The sequence below is a fragment of the Ranitomeya imitator genome, chromosome 6 (assembly GCF_032444005.1).
Source record: "Ranitomeya imitator isolate aRanImi1 chromosome 6, aRanImi1.pri, whole genome shotgun sequence".
Lineage (NCBI taxonomy): Eukaryota > Metazoa > Chordata > Amphibia > Anura > Dendrobatidae > Ranitomeya > Ranitomeya imitator.
The window spans coordinates 482,076,388-482,098,011 of record NC_091287.1 but is presented as its reverse complement, the minus strand read 5'-3'; the positions used below and the strand labels follow the sequence as shown (position 1 = coordinate 482,098,011).

At 41.3% G+C, this 21,624-nt stretch overlaps 1 protein-coding gene across 1 annotated transcript in view; it reads left to right on the top strand.

The window, feature by feature from the left end:
• Positions 1-3,693: 3,693 nt before the first annotated feature.
• CALB1 (calbindin 1) overlaps positions 3,694-21,624 on the top strand; it is a 105,256-nt gene continuing 87,325 nt past the window's right edge. Inside the window, exons 1-3 of the mRNA XM_069731589.1 lie at positions 3,694-3,879; positions 4,113-4,189; positions 10,910-10,984. Of these exons, the coding sequence (XP_069587690.1) occupies positions 3,801-3,879; positions 4,113-4,189; positions 10,910-10,984 (231 nt within the window). The 5' untranslated portion in view covers positions 3,694-3,800. The remainder of the gene's footprint in view (positions 3,880-4,112; positions 4,190-10,909; positions 10,985-21,624) is intronic.

Below are 21,624 nucleotides of genomic sequence, written 5' to 3'. Positions count from 1 at the left end.
CAGAAATCATCAGAGGTAGATGTACTTTGTGCAGTTATAAAGATTAATGAGACGAGGATTTAAAGTCACTGGTGATATGTTCATGGAAAAACAATAAAACGAAGAGGTTAAAGTTTGTGGTATAATTACTTTTTTCCAGACAGTCAGCAACCTTCACATGACAGTCAGCGATCCAGGAAAATAAGAGTAACCCAACCTGCAATATACGGGATCATTCATTCATAACTCTGCGCTCACAAGTTCATGTTGAAGAACAGGTTTTTCCAGCACTGTGTATTTTACTGCAATGTGCCGGCATGGAAATACTCAGAGCGCTGCCAGCATCCACTGGAGACATATATACGCTATATACTCAGCTTTATGTGTAATATCGCTCTTTCTACCAGGGGGAGGCGTTTGGTATCAGGGCTACGTTTCTGGGGTTCCATTTACAATAAAGGGAAACGGTCAGGGGATTTACTCCTGTCAAGTATTAGGACTAGAGATGAGAGGATCGATCTGGGGAAAATTAAGCTCGAGTCGAATTTCTGGTTTTATGCAAATGTAAACATTTTGAGATTTGATGCGCAGTTCGCAAAAAATGAAAAAACTTGCCCGGCTCCATTTCGCACACTGCTGAAGCTTCAGAGAGCGGGCTATTTGCATTGCCACGCGTGCCTCCCTATAATGCCCTGCAGGTATGACATCTATGATTATTATACCCTGTGCAATGGTGGTCAGTGCCTGGGACATCACAGATCAGCGGCTCCCAGTAAAGTACAGTTTCTATGGCAGAGTCCCTTTCCATCTCCAGAGTCACTGGGTAAATCTCTCTCTCCTGCAGAGTGTAAGCGCTCGGGATCTATTTCCTGTAGAGTGTAAGCTCTTATGGTCAGTGAGGTTCTCCCTCTCTGTCTCCTATAGAGTGTAAGTTTGTATAGTCAGCAGGGTCCTCTCTCTCTACAGTAGAGTGTAAGCTCTTATGGTCAGCAGGGTCCTCTCTCTCTCTACAGTAGAGTGTAAGCTCTTATGGTCAGTGAGGTTCTCCCTCTCTGTCTCCTATAGAGTGTAAGTTTGTATAGTCAGCAGGGTTCTCTCTCTCTCCTGTAGAGTGTAAGCTCTTATGGTCAGCAGGGTCCTGTCTCATGTCTCCTATAGAGTGTAAGCTCTTATGGTCAGTGAGGTTCTCCCTCTCTGTCTCCTGTAGATTGTAAGCTCTTATGATCAGCTGGGTCCTCTCTCTCTCTCCTGTAGAGTGTAAGCTCTTATGGTCAGCAGGGTCCTGTCTCATGTCTCCTATAGAGTATAAGCTCTTATGGTCAGTGAGGTTCTCCCTCTCTGTCTCCTGTAGAGTGTAATCTCTCATAGTCAGCAGGGTCCTCTCTCTACAGTAGAGTGTAAGCTCTTATGGTCAGCAGGGTCCTGTCTCATGTCTCACTCTGTTAGTCTCTAATATCTATTATTGATTTTTTTTGATGATATTCTAATTTTGTGAGATGCACATGTACGTATATATATATATATATATATATATATATATATATATATATATACAGTATACACTACCGTTCAAAAGTTTAGGGTCACCCAGACAATTTTGTGTTTTCCATGAAAACGCATACTTTTACTAATCAAATGAGTTGCCAAATGAATTGGGAATCTAGTCCAGACATTGACAGGGTTCGAAAAAAAGATTTTTATTTGAAATAAAAATTCCAGCATTGCTAACCTTTGGCATTCTAGCAGTTAATTTGCTGAGGTAATCTGGAGAACTGTCACCCTATGCTTCCAGAAGCCCTTCCCACAAGTTGGTTTGGCTTGATGGGCACTTTTTGCACCATATGGTCAAGCTGCTCCCACAACAGCTCAATGGGGTTGAGATCTGGTGACTGCGCTGGCCACTCCATTACAGATAGAATAACAGCTGCCTGCTTCTTCCCTAAATAATTCTTGCATAATTTTGAGGTGTGCTTTAGGTCATTGTCCTGTTGTAGGATGAAATTGGCTCCAATCAAGCGCTGTCCACAGGGTATGACATGGTGTTGCAAAATGGAGTGATAGCCTTCCTTATTCAATATCCCTTTTACCTTGTTCATATCTCCCACTTTACCAGCACCAAAGCAACCCCAGACCATCACATTACCTCCACCATGCTTGACAGATGGCGTGAGGCACTGTTCCAGCATCTTTTCAGTTGTTCTGCGTCTCACAAATGTTCTTCTGTGTGATCCAAATGCTTCAAACTTGGATTTGTCTGTCCATAACACTTTTTTCCAATCTTCTTCTGTCCAATGTCTGTGTTTTGTTCTTTTGCCCATATTAATCTTTTCCTTTTATTAGCCAGTCTCAGATATGGCTTTTTCTTTGCCACTTTGCCCTGAAGGCCAGCATCCCGGAGTCATCTCTTCACTGAAGACGTTGACACTGGCGTTTTGCGTGTACTATTTAATGAAGCTGCCAGTTAAGGACCTGTGAGGCATCGATTGCTCAAACTACGGACTCTAATGTACGTGTCTTGTTGCTCAGTTGTGCAGCGCGGCCTCCCACTTCTCTCTCTACTCTGGTTAGAGCCTGTTTGTGCTCTCCTCTGAAGGGAGTAGTACACACCATTGTAAGAAATCTTCAGTTTCTTGGCAATTTCTTGCATGGAATAGCCTTCACTTCTAAGAACAAGAATAGACTGTTGAGTTTCACATGAAAGTTCCTTTTTTCTGGCCATTTTGAGAGTTTAATGGAACCAACAAATGTAATTCTCCAGAGTCTCAACTAGCTCAAAGGAAGGTCAGGTTTATAGGTTCTCTAATCAGCCAAACTGGTTTCGGCTGTGCTAACATACTTGCACAAGGGTTCTCAAGGGTATTCTAACCATCCATTAGCCTTCTTACACAGTTAGCAAACACAAAGTACCATAAGAACACTGGAGTGATGGTTGTTAGAAATTGGCCTCTATACACCTATGAAGATATTGCATTACAAACCAGACGTTTGCAGCTAGAATAGTCATTTATCACATTAACAATCTATAGAGTGAATTTCTGAATCATTTAATCTTAGCTTCACTGGAAAATCTGCTTTTCTTTCAAAAATAAGGACATTTCTAAGTGACCCTAAACTTTTGAATGGTAGTGTCTACACACAGTTAACTGGAAATATATAGAATGTGCTGTATAGAGACACACACATTATATGTATCATTCTATATATTTTCAATCTTGTGTGTTTTGTGTTTATATATACACACATGCACACACTGTTCACTGTATGTATGTTCATGTATATTTATATATATATTTATGCATCTATATACACACACATTAGCATTATATATATCACTCTATTTAGCTCCAGTTAATCATGTGTGCATGTGTATATATAGAGAAAATAAGCATTTCTTTTATTTGCAATTATGACCATCACTGATCAGATAGCCAATAAGTGTCAGAACTGCATAGCAATTAATGTGAGTGAGCTTAGTTCTTCTATAAATTCTATATGATTTGTAATTTTCCATGAAGTTGTGAAAAGTTTCTCTTGGGTGAACCTTCCCTTTAGGGTCACCACAGGCAGGCAGAGTAAGGTGGAGGCTAGAGAGGAAAGGTGAAGTAGACATAAACCTGTCAGAGGAGTGGAATCAGGGAGTTTGGGGCGTTGCAGGAGGAGGGTTTCCTTTGGAGCCAGTCCTATATACACTGCTGGGTGCAGCTCCCACCACGAGTCACTCAGCCTGCACTTCAGCACCAAGGACAGCAGCCTCCCCAGCAGCAGCAGCCTCCTCCCCAGCAGCAGCAGCCTCCCCAGCAGCAGCAGCAGCACAGTGCACCATGGCAGAGACTCACCTCCAAGGAGTGGAAATCTCAGCCACACAGTTCCTGGAAATCTGGCATCACTATGATAAAGATGGTGAATATCTTCTACTCTTTACATGATAGCCTCTGCCTTTGTAACCATTTCACTGCCAGAGTGATCCAAAGCCCTGGCAAAGAAAAGGTTAAAGCTCTTTTTTCTTCTCACTGCTGTCATTTCCAGGCTGACTTCTGCCTTACTGGACTAATAACATCTAGTTAATATTTTTTTTTTCTATCCCTCTCAGTGCACTGGAGTGGATTTCATTGTGTGTTGGTATCTGTTTGCAGGCAATGGATTCATTGAAGGGAAAGAGCTGCAGAACTTTATTCAGGAGCTCCAGCAAGCCAGGAAGAAGGCTGGACTGGTATGTGTCTGCGTAATATACATTCGTGTAGCTGTACTGAAATGTGGATCCTTCCTTCTGATTAGTCAGGGATGTTATAAAGTGTTAGGGATTGCAGGTGCAGCAGATGCCCTGATGCCTAATGTCACCCTCCAAAACTGTCCACATCGATTTAAGTTGAACTGCAGGATCTACTTAAAGTATCACTTATCACTAGAATCCATCCTCCAGAGCTGGTGGAGGCGACACAGGAGCAGCCTGGAAATCTAATGATCTGGTGCAAAAAAAATAAATACTTTGCTCTGAAATGATTATTAGTTGGCCTGCAAGGACACTCACTGGTGATGATAATATTTCGTTACCAAAGAATTTATTTTAATTACTGACTGTAGACACAGACACTATTAGGGCGAGGAGGGCGAGGAGGGCGAGGAGGGCGAGGAGGGCTCAGGAGTCTGATCCCTGTGAGATGGTATTTTTAGCTGTGGCTTTTGATGCATTGTAAATCTGCAGAGAGAATGGCATGACTTTCACGACTGCTCTGTGCACCCATGTCCCCCATGTGTCCATGGGCTGGAGACAATGTTTGCGCTAAGTTACATTATTAAACTCACTTTATTTAGCTTCGGATAATTGTTTTGATTCGTTTCGTAGGTTTAAACAGATTTAGTCACTATTAGTAAATGAATTACATGATATGTTGTTAACTGATACAGACAGATAGACAGACTGATGGAAAAGAAAGAAAGAAAGAAAGAAAGAAAGAAAGAAAGAAAGAAAGAAAGAAAGAAAGAAAGAAAGAAAGATAGAAAGAAAGAAAGAAAGAAAGGAAAGAAAAATATGTGATATAGAAATAGATACATAGAAGAAAAATTTGTAATGAATATTGGGTGGAAAGCAAGGAACACCAATTAGATGTGTCAATACAGTGCTCCCACTTTCTTGTACACTTTATTTGGACTGCTACCTGCATTTTAGATAGATAGATTGATAATATATATATATAGACACTATAGATATATAATATAGATAGATGATAGATAGATAGATAAATAAATCGATATATAGATAATATAGATAGATAAATAATATAGATGGATAAATAATATAGATATATAGATAATATAGTTAGATAATATAGATAGATAGATAGGTAATATAGATAGATAGATAAGATAGATAGATAGATAGATAATATAGATGGATAAATAATATAGATATATAGATAATATAGATAGATAATATAGATAGATAGATAGATAGATAGATAGATAGATAATATAGATGGATAAATAATATAGATATATAGATAATATAGTTAGATAATATAGATAGATGATAGTTAGATAGATAGATAGATAGATAGATAGATAGATAGATAGATAGATAATATAGATAGATGATAGATAGATAGATAGATAGATAGATAATATAGATAGATAGATAGATAGATGATAGATAATAGATAGATAGATAGATAGATAGATAGATAGATAGATATGATAGATAGATGGATAGATAATAGATAGATATATAATATAGACAGATAGATGTGGATAGATTCAGAGAGAGAGATGTTATATATTATAGAAAATGTAACATGCTATCAGTCGGTGTTTGTTTCCTTTTATTTGATACAAGTTATAATCTGTTGTTGTGAAAACATTCCGCATTCTTTGTACATTCTACATTCTTTCCTTTATCATTATCTGATCTTGGGAATTGCTGCTGGGGGAAGACCAGGTTTAATTTTTGTCTTACAGGTTGGCGCGTCTTCATACAGAATAGTAGGTGTCCTCTGCCAATTGAGCCCTCTGTATACTTATGTATAAATACAATATTCCTCCTGTCAATGAGATTATCACTTAGAGGGGGATGGGAGGCTCCACAGTAGCGTATATTATTAATAAAACTAGAAATTCTCAATGACTGTATTTCAGTTGACACGAGTTCTAGCACATGTAATGCAGCATTTAGAAATGACGGACATATGTGGACACTTTCATGTTTCTCGTCTTCTAACTCTTCTCCTGGGACTTCCACCAAATATTACAACGACTAAGGAATATTTGTAATGAAAGTTACTTCCTCAAACTTCTGCGAAATTATTTGTGTAGCTCATGTGAAGGATTTTGCACGTTGAGGACCATTAAACTGTTCATTTAGATTCTAGGACTGTGACTGATACATATAGATCAGACATATTCAAGTACCAGATATGTACGGTAGATGGGTGACCCTGGTCTTCAGGGTGTTCAGTCTTTATTCTTTAGGCTCCCTTATTAGCTTGTGTTTGCTAATTTCTACTCTTGTAGGGGATCCATTGTAGATTAACTTTATTTAAAGCTGACTATGAATTGGGAGCCTTTTTAGGAATGTAATTCAATTGTCTATTTCTGGTCATTGTCTCCTGATCCTCTCACTCGTCCTTTCTTTACCTATTCGTCTTTGATGAGGATCAAATAATCTAATCATCAAGAAGTCTTTCTCATTTCATCACACTCTCATGTTTTTGGCTTGTACTATTTCCTACCAGTCTTTTACTTTTCCCTTCCCCATGTCTTTCCTATCCCATTCTACTCAATATATTCCCTCTAGCCTCCTTCTTGTCTTTCATTTTTTATTTTCCGTATCTTCTTTTTCTTCTTCTCATTTATCCTTCTTCTTTCCCTCCCTTACATACTATACTCTCCGCTCTCTTATCCATATTGTAGTCTCTCATCTACACCCCACCTTCCTCTTATTTGCCCTTCCTTCTTCGATGAATTCCCCTTCCCCCATTCATCCCTCTGCTTGTCTTCCAGGCCATCTCTTTTCTTCTCTCCCTTTCGTTTCCCACATGTATCTCCCTTATGATTCCCGCTGCTCTCCGTTTCCTCACCTCTACTTTCCTTCTATTATCTCATTTCTTTACTTTCTCCACTCCTTTTCCTTGTCTTTCCACTAACTCCCATCAATCCTCCTTTCATCCTTTACTATATTATCTCCATCCCCTTTTCTTCTCCCAACCTTCCTTCTTTCTCCTCCTCTTTAATGTATTTTTCCATTTTTCTTATTTCCTACATCCTGTCCCATTTCCACTTTGCTTTCTACCTCTGTCTTTTAATTGTGTCCTGTTCTCCATTTGCCGTCTCTTTTTCCAGTTGGTGCTTCCTCTCCACACCTTTCCTTCATTATGTTTCCCATTCCTCTCCACATTCATCCATTCTAGTTCTCTATCTTCATCCTTTGTCAAAGTCTTTTTAATATTGCCATTCTTTCCCTGTAATTTCTCCTTTCATTCCTATTCTACTTTTTTCATTTTTTCCTACCTTTGACCCCATTCCTCATGTTTCCACTGCTGCATCCATCATCACATATTCATCGTAAACTGTCATTCAGCATCTAGATAGAGGCCAATACAATAACCACAAAACATTGTTACACATTATCTGGTAACTATAACCAGTGCCCTTATTGGAAATTTCTGAGACATTTATGCAAAAACTGGATAAACTGAATCTAGCGTCTCATCTAATATATAATTGCCTAGAATACTACTTCCTGCAATTTGTGCCAACTTCCTGTCCGGAGCTAATGTCCGGAGCTAATGTCCGGAGCTAATGTCCGGAGATAAGTGACGTCAACAGTGTCCAGTGTCTGATTGGTTGCCGCCTGCTGTGAGCGACCAATAAGAAACGTGCCGTACTGTGACACACTCCGCCCGCCATTTTGGTGTGATTTTTGAATTTTTACCTCACAGCAAGTTTCTACTGCGTGGAGGCGGGCCCAGTGACGTTGCTCTTCAAGCTCCTGCCGAATTTCGTCAAAAAAATGATAATACCATTTACCAAAACTATATATATTTAGTTGTGAAGTGGTTCAGTGACATTTTCACACCAATTTTGAACTTTTGTTTGGTGTTTTCTCCATATACTGCCTATTATTTTTGTTCTTTCTTACTATTATTTATTAATTGTATTATTCTTACATTTGAATAAATAAAGTATATATGGATTCTAGACTCCCGATTCTTTAGAATCGGGCTGCCATCTAGTATAACAAATAATCCATGAAGAAATGAATGCTAAATCAGCAGTGCAAAACTACAGAATTCAAGGAAGAACTGAGGCTCATTTCCATCATCTTAAAATGAGAACCAATATGACTATCCATCTCATCTTGAAATCTTCTGCTCTGTACATGTCTCATACAATTGTTCCTGCACTTAGAAGTTCTTCAGAACATTGGCCGTTACAGGAAGGAATCTTGAGCTTTCATCTGTCCATGAATTACAATTTTTTTTTATCTTTTATGGTTTGGCGTTGACAATTTCCTGACCTTGTAGAAGAAAAGTTTGCTGCATTGAAAGTTTCTTGGCAATTTCTCTTATAAAATGAAGGTCACAAAATACAGTCACAATCCTGCAATACTTTCCAGTCTAAAATTGGACTGCCCGAGGGGACCGGAAATACTCTGTGCATTAAAGATCACAACCCTGATATTACGTTTGATAGCCAATGCCATTATATACTTGACTTCAGTTAAAAATTGTAATATACAGGGTGGGCCATGTATATGGATACACCTAAATAAAATAGGAATGGTTGGTGATATCGATTTCCTGTTTCAAACTTTTCAAGATGGGTGGTGACCATGGTGGCCACTTTGAAGTCGGCCATTTTAGATCCATCTTTATTTTTTCGAATGGGAAGAGGGTCATGCGACACATCAAACTTATTGAGAATTTTTGTTTTGCCCATTCTGCAAATTCAGCACGCTGATCTGGGCCATCCTCGTTGAGATGCAGTAGCTGGATTTTGTAACGGTGCCATTTGTGAATGGCTAATATCCGCCGAAGGGATGTTTGACTGATGCCAGATCGGCACGCTGAATTTGCCAAATGGGCAAAGCAAAAAATTGAACAGGACCCTCAGTTTACACAGAACATTATGTTCAGTGATGAGGCAAACTTTTTTGGGTTGGCCATTTATATGGATACACCTAAATAACATGGGAATGGTGACAGTTTCTTGCGTAGGGTGTCTTGCATTGAAATCTGCTGCAATGACATCAACACAATTTCTATCCGCTCCTCACGTGTTAACCTCTTCGACATGTCAATGGCTGTAAACAAAGAGAAACTTGTAAATAACTCATGGAAGAATAAAGTTACATTAAAGCCAAGCACACCATTGTTTTTCTTGTGAAATTCTCAATAAGTTTGATGTGTCACATGACCCTCTTCCCATTGGAGAAAATAAAGTTGGATCCAAAATGGACAACTTCAAAATGGCCACCTTAGGCTGGTTTCACATTTGCGTTTTTTGCCGCTGCGTTTTAGCGCAAAAAAAGCATGCTTTTTTTTCCTATACTTAACATTAAAAACGCATGCGTTTTTTGCATCTGTTTTGCCGCGTTTTGCCGCCGTATGCGTCTTTTCTATGCATGCGTTTTGTTGCAGAAATGCAACATGTAGTAATTTTTAGCGGTGTTTTTTAGGGTTAGGGTTAGGATCCCTTAGGGTTAGGGTTAGGTTTAGGATCCCTTAGGGTTAGGGTTAGGATCCCTTAGGGTTAGGGTTAGGATCCCTTAGGTTAGGGTTAGGATCCCTTAGGGTTAAGGTTAGGGTCCCTTAGGGTTAGGGTTAGGATCCCTAGAGAAGCTGGCTGGTGGTGGTGCCGGATTAGTCTCTGGCTATGGTCCTTGACTGGATTCTTCGCCTCTCTGAGGCGCTGGAGCATTTCAGAGATAAATACACCAGGCTGCAATTGTGCATTCAGGCTCTGACTAGTGCTGGCCATGGTTCGAGTAGCATGAATTAGATCTCAGGTTACCTTTAAATAAGGTTATCTCTGATATAAAGCAAGATATATTGTGGACTCACTTTGTCCCTTCAAATTTGCAGGTCTAAGCCAAAGAGTTTAAGGATTTGAACTCCTCATTACTGGGAATACCCAGCACAGTTCCACCATTAGTCTCTAGCAGACAAATGGTTGCACACAATAGACCATTTCACCGTCCCCTTGTAGCATATTGAACTCATCGTTGGACAAGCAGAGGTCAAGTTTGGGAAGTTTTTGTATACAGGCACAAAGTCTGCACTAGCAGAAAAAAAAGGATGAGGTCAAAAATAAGGTATACTGAATGGATGATCACCTCAGCAAAGTGTACCTTAAGTAGGAACCTTAGGAACTCAAGAAATGGGGGATAAAGAAAGGTTCTCAATAAGCTAGGCATTTGTGTCATATGGTCCTTTAAGAATCCGTTAGCATGCATGCGCGTGTAACAAACTGGCTTAGGAACTAGTAGGACTGGACTTCAGTGGTGCCAATCTGGATTTTGGGCACATATGCCCCAAGCAGAGGAGCAGCAAAGGAGAGCAGAGTGGTCGGCACAGAGGTTCAGAACTGGAATGTGGTAATGGTTGGGTATCAAGAACATCAGTTAGAAGCCCAAGTAAATCTAAATTACATAACCCAAAATCAACTGACAGTTAAAGTAAAGAACTCCCTAACAGTTACCATAGTACTCAATAATGGGCAGCAAAAATTATTTATTCAGTAAATAATTTGTAGTAATATTCATTGGGAAATGTTTTTTCTGGGGCAGACTGGGGATTTCATGGCGTACTCGTGTTGTCTTGGCATGACTAGTGATTTAGAAACAACATTTATTGTACACTAACATCAGAGATCCTCTACTATATCAGTGCAGTTGACTTGCACTTCATTGAATTCGCAATAATGTTTTGTTTTATAGGAATTATCAGATGAAATGAAAGCCTTTGTGGAGCAATATGGGCACAACAGTGATGGGAAGATCGGCATAGTAGAGGTAAGCTCTAATTTTTTCCACTTTTTTCCACATACACCATGGACTAAGCAGCTGTAAATGTACAGGAAGGGGCCCCAAATCAAAGAACCACCTTGACAGAATGCAGCATTAGTGCTGCACAATGTGGCTCTTTTAGTTAAACTTTAGATAAAAACACCGCGGTAGGTGGGGAGGGGTGACAGGTTCCCTGTAAGTAAATGCTCGGAAATATCATACACTGAGAAAGAAGGGCTCAATAAGAAATTCTTACAATTGCCCCTCTTTCTCTCCTAATATAATACTGAATCTTGTGCAGCCATGACCAAGTGAAATGCCCCAGTCCTTACTTCAGATTGAATTAATGAGTTTTCTGCATTGCAAGACAAAGTAGTCCACTTCCAGAATCTACATGTGGGGGAATCTCTGCCTGGAATACTCATATCACGAGCCTAAGGCAGTTGCACGTACTGCCCCTATAGTTGGCCAAGAGTGCCATGGACGGTTCAGCAACATTGTACATCCCCATACAACTTCTATGTCTCTTATCAATTTCAATGGTGTATTTAGGCAAAACCATGACCTCAGGGCTCAGAATATGCTTTTGTATGGTACTGCAGCAGGAAAAATGTAGTATTTAATGGTGCACATTAAAGCAAATTTAGAACCATGTAAACTTGATCTCATTGATTGAGTGCTCCAGCCCTGAAGTCCTCCATGTTGCCATTGAATCCTCTACCTCTTTCCACTATAGCTTTTATTTTTATAACATCCATTTGCTTCATAGAATTTATGGATGAGGGTTGTTAAAGGGTACCTATTGATTTTAACAATTTGTTATAAGTTTTTATCAGTAGGGGTCTGGACTTTAATACTGCCACTGTAAGGGTGCACTGTACGTGTAAACTTGGCAGCTTTTGATAATGGCCTCCACAGACAAACTTTGTGAAAGCCACTCCACTTACCTAGGATTTTGACTTATAATAGGGTCTCCTGGTTTGTGTCAATGGAATAGCTGCCAGTCGATTAAATGAGCTGGCAGAGAAAGGTGTAAACCAGAAAGGGATGATACAGGACAAAATTTGGTAAAAGGGATGAGATCAGGGAGGTAGCCAGAGACAGAATGCTCAGGCAGGTACATTCAATCCAATGTTAGCAATGCTAATCAAGCAACCAAGGACAGGTATCAGGCAACAGGAGAACTAACCAGTGTAAGTATGTACTAAAAACTAGCAACTCTCAGCAGTATCTGGGAGGTTAAGTAGGGTGTGGTGCTGCTTGGCCACAACAGGGAGCTAATTACTCCTGCTGAGTTGCTGGACACTAAGGCAGGCTTCACACTAGCGTTCGGCAGGGCTGCAGATGAAAGCCTTCTTCCTCCGTGAACCCCCGCCCACTGCCGCTCCTCTTCCTTCAGCTCCGCCTATGTCTGCATGCGTTCTGCGTACCCTATCTTTAACATTGGGTACGCAGGCCATGCGGATGTATGTGAATGCCTCCGCTTGCGTCATCTTGACGCTGCGCTGACCTGCGTCAAATGCAACATTTTAGGATTTTGTTGCTGTCAGCGCAGCTTGAAAACGACGCATGCAGAGGCATTCGCATACATCCGCATGGCCTGCGTACCCAATGTTAAAGATAGGGTACGCAGAACGCATGCCGACATAGGCGGAGCTGAATGAAGAGGAGCGGCGGTGGGCGGGGCTTCACACTGAACGCTAGTGTGAAACTAGCCTAAGTGGCACCACTGGACTCAACTACACATAATCTCTGACTAGACAAAGCCTGCCCAGCCTAGTGGTAATGGCCATGATGTCTCCTCCATCACCAGCGCTGCCCACGGAATGAACAAGCCAGCGCCGAATGACAGAAGCAGACCTAGCAGGAGAAGGTCCAGGTGTAGATGTGACTCCCACTAATCACTAAATGTAAAGGTAGAAGGGCTCAAGCGGAGCATTATGCAGCTTCATTTGTGATCAGCTCTCTTCTACTCTCTTCAGAGAGACGATTTGCATGGATCCATGAAAAAGCTAAAGAGAAATGAGGGGACTCAGTTGAGTGGTTGTGATTCTTCATTTTAGAGATTGTCAGGGTCTCGTCACCCTGACCCCCACCCATCAAAACTTCTCACATTTCACTATAGCATGGTAAAAGTATTTTAAAATGATAAGTATACTGTACTTCAACATATGTGAAGTGGATGAAGCTGTTAGGTACGTGCTAACCAGGACATATAGATATTCACATGGCCTTATAGCACTAAATAGAGGCACATAATAGGATTTGTCACCCTCCGTTACCTTATCTATTAATGGCTTCCAAGTCACAATAGAAAATAGTTTACAAACATTGCACACAGAAAAAGGGACATGAAAAGTGAGATACGGTAATTCAGATTTAATATAAAGATGCTGAACCGTGCTGTAGATTTGTGAATGTACAGGACCGGACTGGCCCACCAGAGTAGACGAGAATCCTCCATTGGGTTCAGGTTCTGATACATTACATTAGTGGACAATGAATACAATAGAGAACTACAGGTCCAGCAGAAGATAACCCCATTATTAGTTGACTTTGAGGTTAATTAATGTCCATAAGATCTATTTGTCTATTTTGTATGTGATGATTCAGAAATAACCCATTGACCTTACTGGTGATATGTCCTGTGTCGGATGGAGAACATATATATGTATATATATATGTATATATATATATATACCATGGTGGGGGTTCTTGTCCAAATCTTGCATCAGAGTCCATCGGACTCTATTAACGCCACTGCCTGTGTGTGTAATAATATTAGAAGAAAAAAGTCATAGGCGTGGAACTGAATGCCAGACGCTGCCGAGGGAAGGATGAATGGGTACAAAATACAAAGGATGATATACTGCTAAAATATATGAAACAACAAGTTTTGGTGCATTGATAACAGTAACGATCATAAAGAAATAAAACTGGAAGTTCTCTGTGCAGCTCAGAAAACCATTAAAGTATATAGTGAGGGACTTGTAATAACTGGATGCAGTGAAATGATAACAGATAACACTGTATAACAACTATGTATATGAATGTAGATAGCAATCATCAGCCAGACTACATAGCAAGCACTAATTCTACCCAGAAGCCTATGACAGACACTAGTGTTCTCTGGAATTGTACCTGTTATTTAGAGTCATATGTATACATTTAAAAATAGTCTTATAAGGATTTTCCATTAAAAAAAAAGGTACCGGGGGATAAATATGATAAAATAATGAAAGAAGCAGTTCTACCATGTTTGATACTATAACAGTCCAATGTCACTTTTCTGGTGCTTCCATTGCTGCTCCAGTTCCTTTTTTCCTTAACCAATGACATGCCATCCACACAAGTGACTACTGCAGCCAATCACTTGTGTCGTACACCACCAAAGCCTGTAACTGGCTACAGTGGTCATGTTCATCTAGTCAAAGGCAGATCTAGGTTTTCCAGCACCACGGGCAAAAATTAAGTTTGATGCTCCCCCCGCCTTTTCCCGCTCAAGCGGTTTGACTAGTCATTATGTGACCATCCATATGCGATTTGCACACTTGGGGCAGAGACAGACAGCCGTATTTCTCATGCGAGAATGTAAGTATGATAATCGCACGTGATTGGCCATGTGATGACTGCTCGAACCAGCGAGCAGAGCTGAATCCTGACAGGGAATATATTACACGCTGTTTAGGATTAAGCATGCTACAGTGCTTCATTTTGTAATGAAAAGGGTTGTCCAGGTTTGTGATGAAAGTCTGCAGTCACTTAGAGTAACTGCAGACTTCTGAATTCTCATAGTGCATACACTGCAAGCAGTAACAATTTGCTGGTGTCAGGGCCGGGAACATGACCGCAAGTTTGCGATATGACTACTCCCCGCTAGATTTCGACTAGACTGTTTCTGGCCTCATGCAATACATTTGCGGCGGCAAGAGTGGACAGTCATGTGAGTGCAAGTATGTGATTTCCACACTTCCGGCAACATTCCAATATGACGTGTCAGCCTCACTCAATTCACTTGTATTGAGTGAGGCCACACGTCAGCACATGACACTTTGCATGCAAATAGCATACTTGCGGTTTCGTGACCTTTCGCTCTCATCAGAGAATCCTGATAGCCTGCAGTGCGCAAGCTGTGAGTATTCAAAGTCTGCTGTCATTTCATCATTGGACAACACCTTTATGTACTTAACATAAACTTTATTAATATAGTCATGTATCACATAATCTTGAAGGTTATGGATTGTTATATATGTTCAGGATCAGAACTAATAACATCACAAGAACTCATCACCAGAACCACCATCAGTACAGAAATACATCACCAGAGACACCAGCAGTTCAGAAACACAGCATAACAACCCTCATCTGTTTAGAAATACATCACCAGAAACATCAGCAGTACATAAATACATCACTAGAACCCCAATCAGTACATAAATTCATCACCAGAACCACCATCAGTACATTAATATATCACCACTACAGTACAGTAATACATCACTAGAACCCCATCTGTGCAGAAACACTGCATCACTGCATCACACTAGTACTGAATCAACAGAACTATCAGAAGTACAGAAATACATCACAAGAACCACCATCAGTACATGAATAAATTGCCATAACCACTATCAGTGCATGAATATATCACCATAACCAGCAGCATTGCAGAAATATATAACCAGAACCACCATCAATACATAAATACATCACCAGAACGACCATCAGTACATCATGAGGACCACCACTCGTATAATACTTCAGCACCATAACCACAATCAGTACAAAAATACATTACCAGAACAACAATCATTACATGAATAAATCACCTGAACAACAATCAAGTTATGAATGTATCACCAGAATCACTATTTGCACATTACTTGTAATGTCAGGTCAGCCCTACATATATTTGTGTCACATGAACCTACAACTCCCAGTATGTCCCCTGAATGACGTGAGAACATTTGATTGTTGGGAGTTGGCATGCTACTTCTTCTGTGAGTCAGCTGTCAGCTTGATAGCTGGCTCAGAGAATGGCTGAATCCCATTACAGGGGAGTGGCAAAATTCAGTTGTTGGGGAGACACCTTGGACTGCTGCATCATACTACCCAATGGAGGCCCCCTGACGACTGCGGCCCGGGCAAGTGCCCCGTGTGTAACACCCAGATATAACTCAGATGTGGCAAAAATGCAGAGTGGCAGTATTGGAGTATCAGGAGATTTAATTAGTAAATACTGAATCTTTTCTTATTTTATCACACCTCACCATCCGTTTTTTTAAAAACTCCTTTAAGTCTTTTTGTTGTTCTGAAAATACAATGCAAATCGTAATTATTTGACGTTCATTTCCTTTTGAAGGTGGCCCAGATTAGCTGAAGGGGATTCATGATGGGGGCTGCCGCTTACTGTTTACAGAGAATGCAAATTTAATGTTGGGGATCGAACAACTTTGATCTAGAAGAAACTTTGATTTAGAAGAAGTCCAAATTCTGCCCAATTAAGTCCTGTGCGACTTTCCCAATGTTAGGTGTGTGTGATGCTTTAGCACAACTCTTACTGAAAACACATCGATATGTTTTTAATGAACTGGATCTGCAGCAAAGCACAGAGCCGCAATGACTTCGAGCAATGGAGTTTATATATGGATTCTACATGCCCTATGTAAAAAGAATTCTAGGAATAATACCGGAAAATATAGGCGCATCGCCAAATGTATTCTCGAAATTATATTATTATATCACACAGCAATATCAGATGTAAAATCCATCCATATCCTGCGCTGTAACTACAGAATGCTTGACAAGGTGCATCAATATTGCATATACATGTACATTGCAGGTCTCATGCATAATGTATGAGCTCATATTAAGGCAATGCGTCTGTATTTACATGACGTCCATCTCTCCTAATGAGCACTATAATATATAACGATTTTTATTATTTAACATACAATGCCTGCAAGCTAGTTTATATAATCCGGTTTTCTGTGGAGCCCTTACATTTAATGTAAATGTATACAAAAAATAACAGGAATAAAAATATTACAGGACCATAATATTTCAGATTGAGGGTACCCTTCTCAGTGGTCAAGTGCAGATCCCCTCCGTACTGGGACTGGGGGGTGTATCAAGAAGGATTCCCACCCAGCACTTACCATTTATATTAATTCTGTCTTCTTATGTGTTAGAGGGCCCTTCAAGCCCCCTCAGGTATTAGTGACCTTTTGCAACTACACCTTTACCTATACTTATGACTGGGACCCCTGATAAACTCATTGTACGAAAGAAACGAAGATTCAGGGCCTGATTCTTCATTTCTGTATTTTTTTAAGGGAATCTGTCAACAGGATTTCTCTCTCCAAACTATTTATATCTGCATGTAGGCTTGCAAAGACAAGTCCAGCAATATCTTTTCATGATCAGACCATTCCTTCATTACTGAGAAATCACTGTTTGTATTGATATGCAAATGAACCTGAAGTGCTATGGTAGATCTAAAGCCTCTGTCACTCCAGCTCTATTCCTTCTCTACTACTTGACTGTCGTCTTGTTTGCCTGAAGTCACGCAGCATAGAAGCAGCAGCTGTGGGCTGAGAATAGAGCTGGAATGACAGAGGCTTCAGATCTGCAAATAGTCTTTCAGCCTCTTTTACATATCAGTTCAAACGTATCTTGGGGTATTTGTTGATGTTTTTTGTGCCAAATTTTTCAAAACGGTTCATGAATTTGGTGCACAATAAAAATGTTCCTGTTCTACTAAAATGTCGCAAACTTTGAGCAAAAAAATAACTAAGTTAGACATAAAATGAGTCCGTGAGGGAATGGAGTAAATTTGCATACCTTTTAAAAAGTCACAATTGGTGAATCAAACAGAAAGATGTGGATATTACAAATAAAGAAGAGGAAAAATAACAGGAAAACACATACTGTGTAATGTGCAAGCCTTGAGCAGGAGGCAGAATAGAGAGGAAACAAGTGGAGAGTGTGACCTGAACGCGGGAAGTATGATAGTGGAGAGCGCAACCCGAGGGCGGGAAGTATGGTAGTGGAGAGCGCAACCCGAGCGTGGGAAGTATGATAGTGGAGAGCGCAACCCGAGGGCGGGAAGTATGATAGTGGAGAGCGCAACCTGAGCATGGGAAGTATGATAGTGGAGAGAGCGACCTGAACGCGGGGAGTATGATATTGGAGAGCGCAACCCGAGCATGGGAAGTATGATAGTGGAGAGTGTGACCTTAACACGGGAAGTATGATAGTGGAGAACGCGACCTGAATGTGGGAAGTATAATAGTGGAGAGTGCAACCCGAGTGCGAGAAGTATGATAGTGGAGAGCACAACCCGAGTGCGGGAAGTATGATAGTGCAGAATGCGACCTGAATGTGGGAAGTATGATAGTGGAGAGTGTGACCTGAACATGGGGAATATGATAGTGGAGAGCACGACCTGAATGCAGGAAGTATGATAGTGGATAGTGTTACCTGAACGCGGGAAGTATGATAGTGGATAGCGCAACCCGAGGGCAGGAAGTATGATAGTGGAGAGCGCAACCCGAGCGTGGGAAGTGTGATAGTGGAGAGAGCGACATGAACGCGGGGAGTATGATATTGGAGAGCGCAACCCGAGTGCAGGAAGTATGATAGTGGAGAGTGTGACCTGAATGCAGGGAGTGTGATAGTGGAGAGAGCGATATGAACACGGGGAATATGATAGTGGAGATCGCGACCTGAATGCAGGACGTATGATAGTGGAGAGTGTGACCTGAACGTGGGAAGTATGATAGTGGAGAGAGCGACCTGAACGCGGGGAGTATGATAGTGGAGAGTGCAACCCGAGCGCGAGAAGTATAATAGTGGAGAGCGCAACCAGAGTGCGGGAAGTATGATAGTGGAGAACGCGACCTGAATGCGGGAAGTATGATAGTGGAGAGCGCAACCCGAGTGCGTGAAGTATGATAGTGCAGAACGCGACCTGAATGTGGGAAGTATGATAGTGGAGAGAGTGACCTGAACATGGGGAATATGATAGTGGAGAGCGCGACCTGAATGCAGGAAGTATGATAGTGGAGAGCGCGACCTGAATGTGGGTAGTATGATAGTGGAGAGCGCGACCTGAATGTGGGTAGTATGATAGTGGAGAGCGCGACCTGAATGCGGGAAATATGATAGTGGAGAGCGCGACCTGAACGCGGGAAGTATGATAGAGGAGAGCGCAACCTGAATGCGGGAAGTATGTTAGTGGAGAGCGCGACCTGAATGTGGGAAGTATGATAGTGGAGAGCGCGACCTGAATGTGGGAAGTATGATAGTGGAGAGCGCGACCTGAACGCGGAAAGTATGATAGTGGAGAGCGCGACCTGAACGCGGAAAGTATGATAGTGGAGAGCTCGACCTGAATGTGGGAAGTATGATAGTGGAGAGTGCAACCTGAATGCGGAAAGTATGATAGTGGAGAGCGCGACCTGAATGCGAGAAGTATGATAGTGAACAGCGCAACCTGAATGCGGGAAGTATGATAGTGGAGAGCGTGACCTGAATGCGGGAAGTATGATAGTGGTGTTAATACAAGTGAGATCGCTTACCTGGGCTGGTTGCGCTAATGTAATAGAGTGCAGGGTTGAGTATGTCACCACGGAACAGACAGACCAACTGTTGAAGGGGATTTATTAACAGGGGTAAAATTCTCCTCGCAGGGAGTAAACAGGGGGTTAATAGAGACAAATCAAACAGTAAACAGTTAAGCGGAATCAAAAGAGTTAACGAGTGTTCTTGTAACTTATCAGCCCAGGGAGGTCCTGACTGGAGGGTCCTATTTCCAACGTGGGTACATTCACCAGCAGGGCTTGAGGTCCTGGTCTCTTCTCTGTCTCCTGGAAACTCTGGGGTTAAGTCTCTGCAGCCTGTTCTTCTCAAAGTGAAACTGGAACCAGGAAATAGCACAGTCTTGTAATGATGTCACACACACACTGGGCAGTTACTTATCACACTCAGGGATCTTTGCTTGTCACTGCGGTCACCAGGGCTGCACTCGAGTCACTGTCTCTGCACTGTCAGGGGAAGAGTCTTCTCAGATTATGGAGGCTTCCAAGTCCCCACTCTCACTCCAGCCTTAGTGCCCTCACGGGGAGCACTCTGTCATGGGGAGTGCGGTGCTGCAGCCTGCTTTCTTTCTGGCACGCTGTCCCCTCCGTCTGCCGCGCTCTGCTCTCCCGCACTTTTCTGACCACACCTACGTCTCTTCCTCCCTGCCCCAGCCATCACATGGTCCCTTATGTCCAGAGCAGAAAGTCTTCCCCCCGACAACCCAGCTGTCTGACTAAGTGGTTCCAGGTAAGGAGCAGGGACAGCAACCTCCTTACACTAAGTAGACACAAAACTAGTAGAAACTTTGCAGGTAGATGAGATCTTTGTCTCCAGTTTGTCGCTCGCCCGAGACGTATGGAGATGCGCTTGACCGGCGCAACCACGCATCTATGTGGATAAAAAGAAAGATGGAGATTCCGGAGGCGCTTCCGTCTAGCAGGCAGGATCCCAATGTCTCATGTCATGTTCAGACCGTACCTCCAGCTGTTAGCTAGAATGGAGAAAGCCTTTCAGATCACTGGTTGAGACCACGGTGCATCAAAAAATGTTGGAACTGTTTATTCCAAAAGGTTGTAGATACCAAAGATATACTGGATACCAAAAGAGGAGATTACATTAATAAAATATTAATAAAATGACAAAAAATAAACACTAAGGGAATCTTGTGAGAAGCGATTATATCTAGGAAGTAGGCTGGCTGGCCACTGTTGGGGATCTTTTTTTTTTATAGGGCTAAATATAGATCATTTTTGCAATTGGATTTCATTAAAAAAAAAATTGTGCCATTTGGTTTTTACAGGCTCTTTGTTTCCTTGATGCTGCCTGTGGTCAAATCTCAGATGAGAGGAGCTGAGGAAAAGAGAGATAAGAATTACAAGTTTTCCTTTCAGACTTAGCCCACTGATGGATTCACAGTTAACTTATTCTGTATCCAGTAGTGATGAGCAAGTATCCTTGTTGCTCGGGTTTTCCTGAGCATGCTCGGGTGTCCTCCGAATATTTTGGCATGCTCGGAGATTTATTTTTTGTCGATGCAGCTGCATGATTTGCGGCTGCTAGACAGCCTGAATACATGTGGGGATTACCTGTTTGTTAGGGAATCCCCATATGTATTCAAGCTGTCTAGCAGCCGCAAATCATGCAGCTGTGTCGACAAAAACTAAATCTCCGTACACGCCAAAATACTCAAAGACCACCCAAGCATGCTCAGGAAATCCTGAGCAACGAGTATACTCGTTTATCACTAGTATCCAGCAATAGACTGTATAACACAATGGCTGTAGAATAAAAAAAAATACAAAAATATTGAAAAAATATTTTTTTAACCCAAAATACATTAATTTACACACACGCAAAAAAGAAAAATTGTCACCCAAGGAGGATAGTCCCTTTAATTTGGAGATGTACGCAGGGATCAGTTTATGCATGGCCTTCAAAGTCGTTGTTAGCAATATTTATGTAGAGCATTATAATAAAGAGCTCATGATAAAATACTACAACGCCTGATAATGCATGCACACATTCATTCGTACTTAATACTTGACAGTTCTTATTGTGCAGAC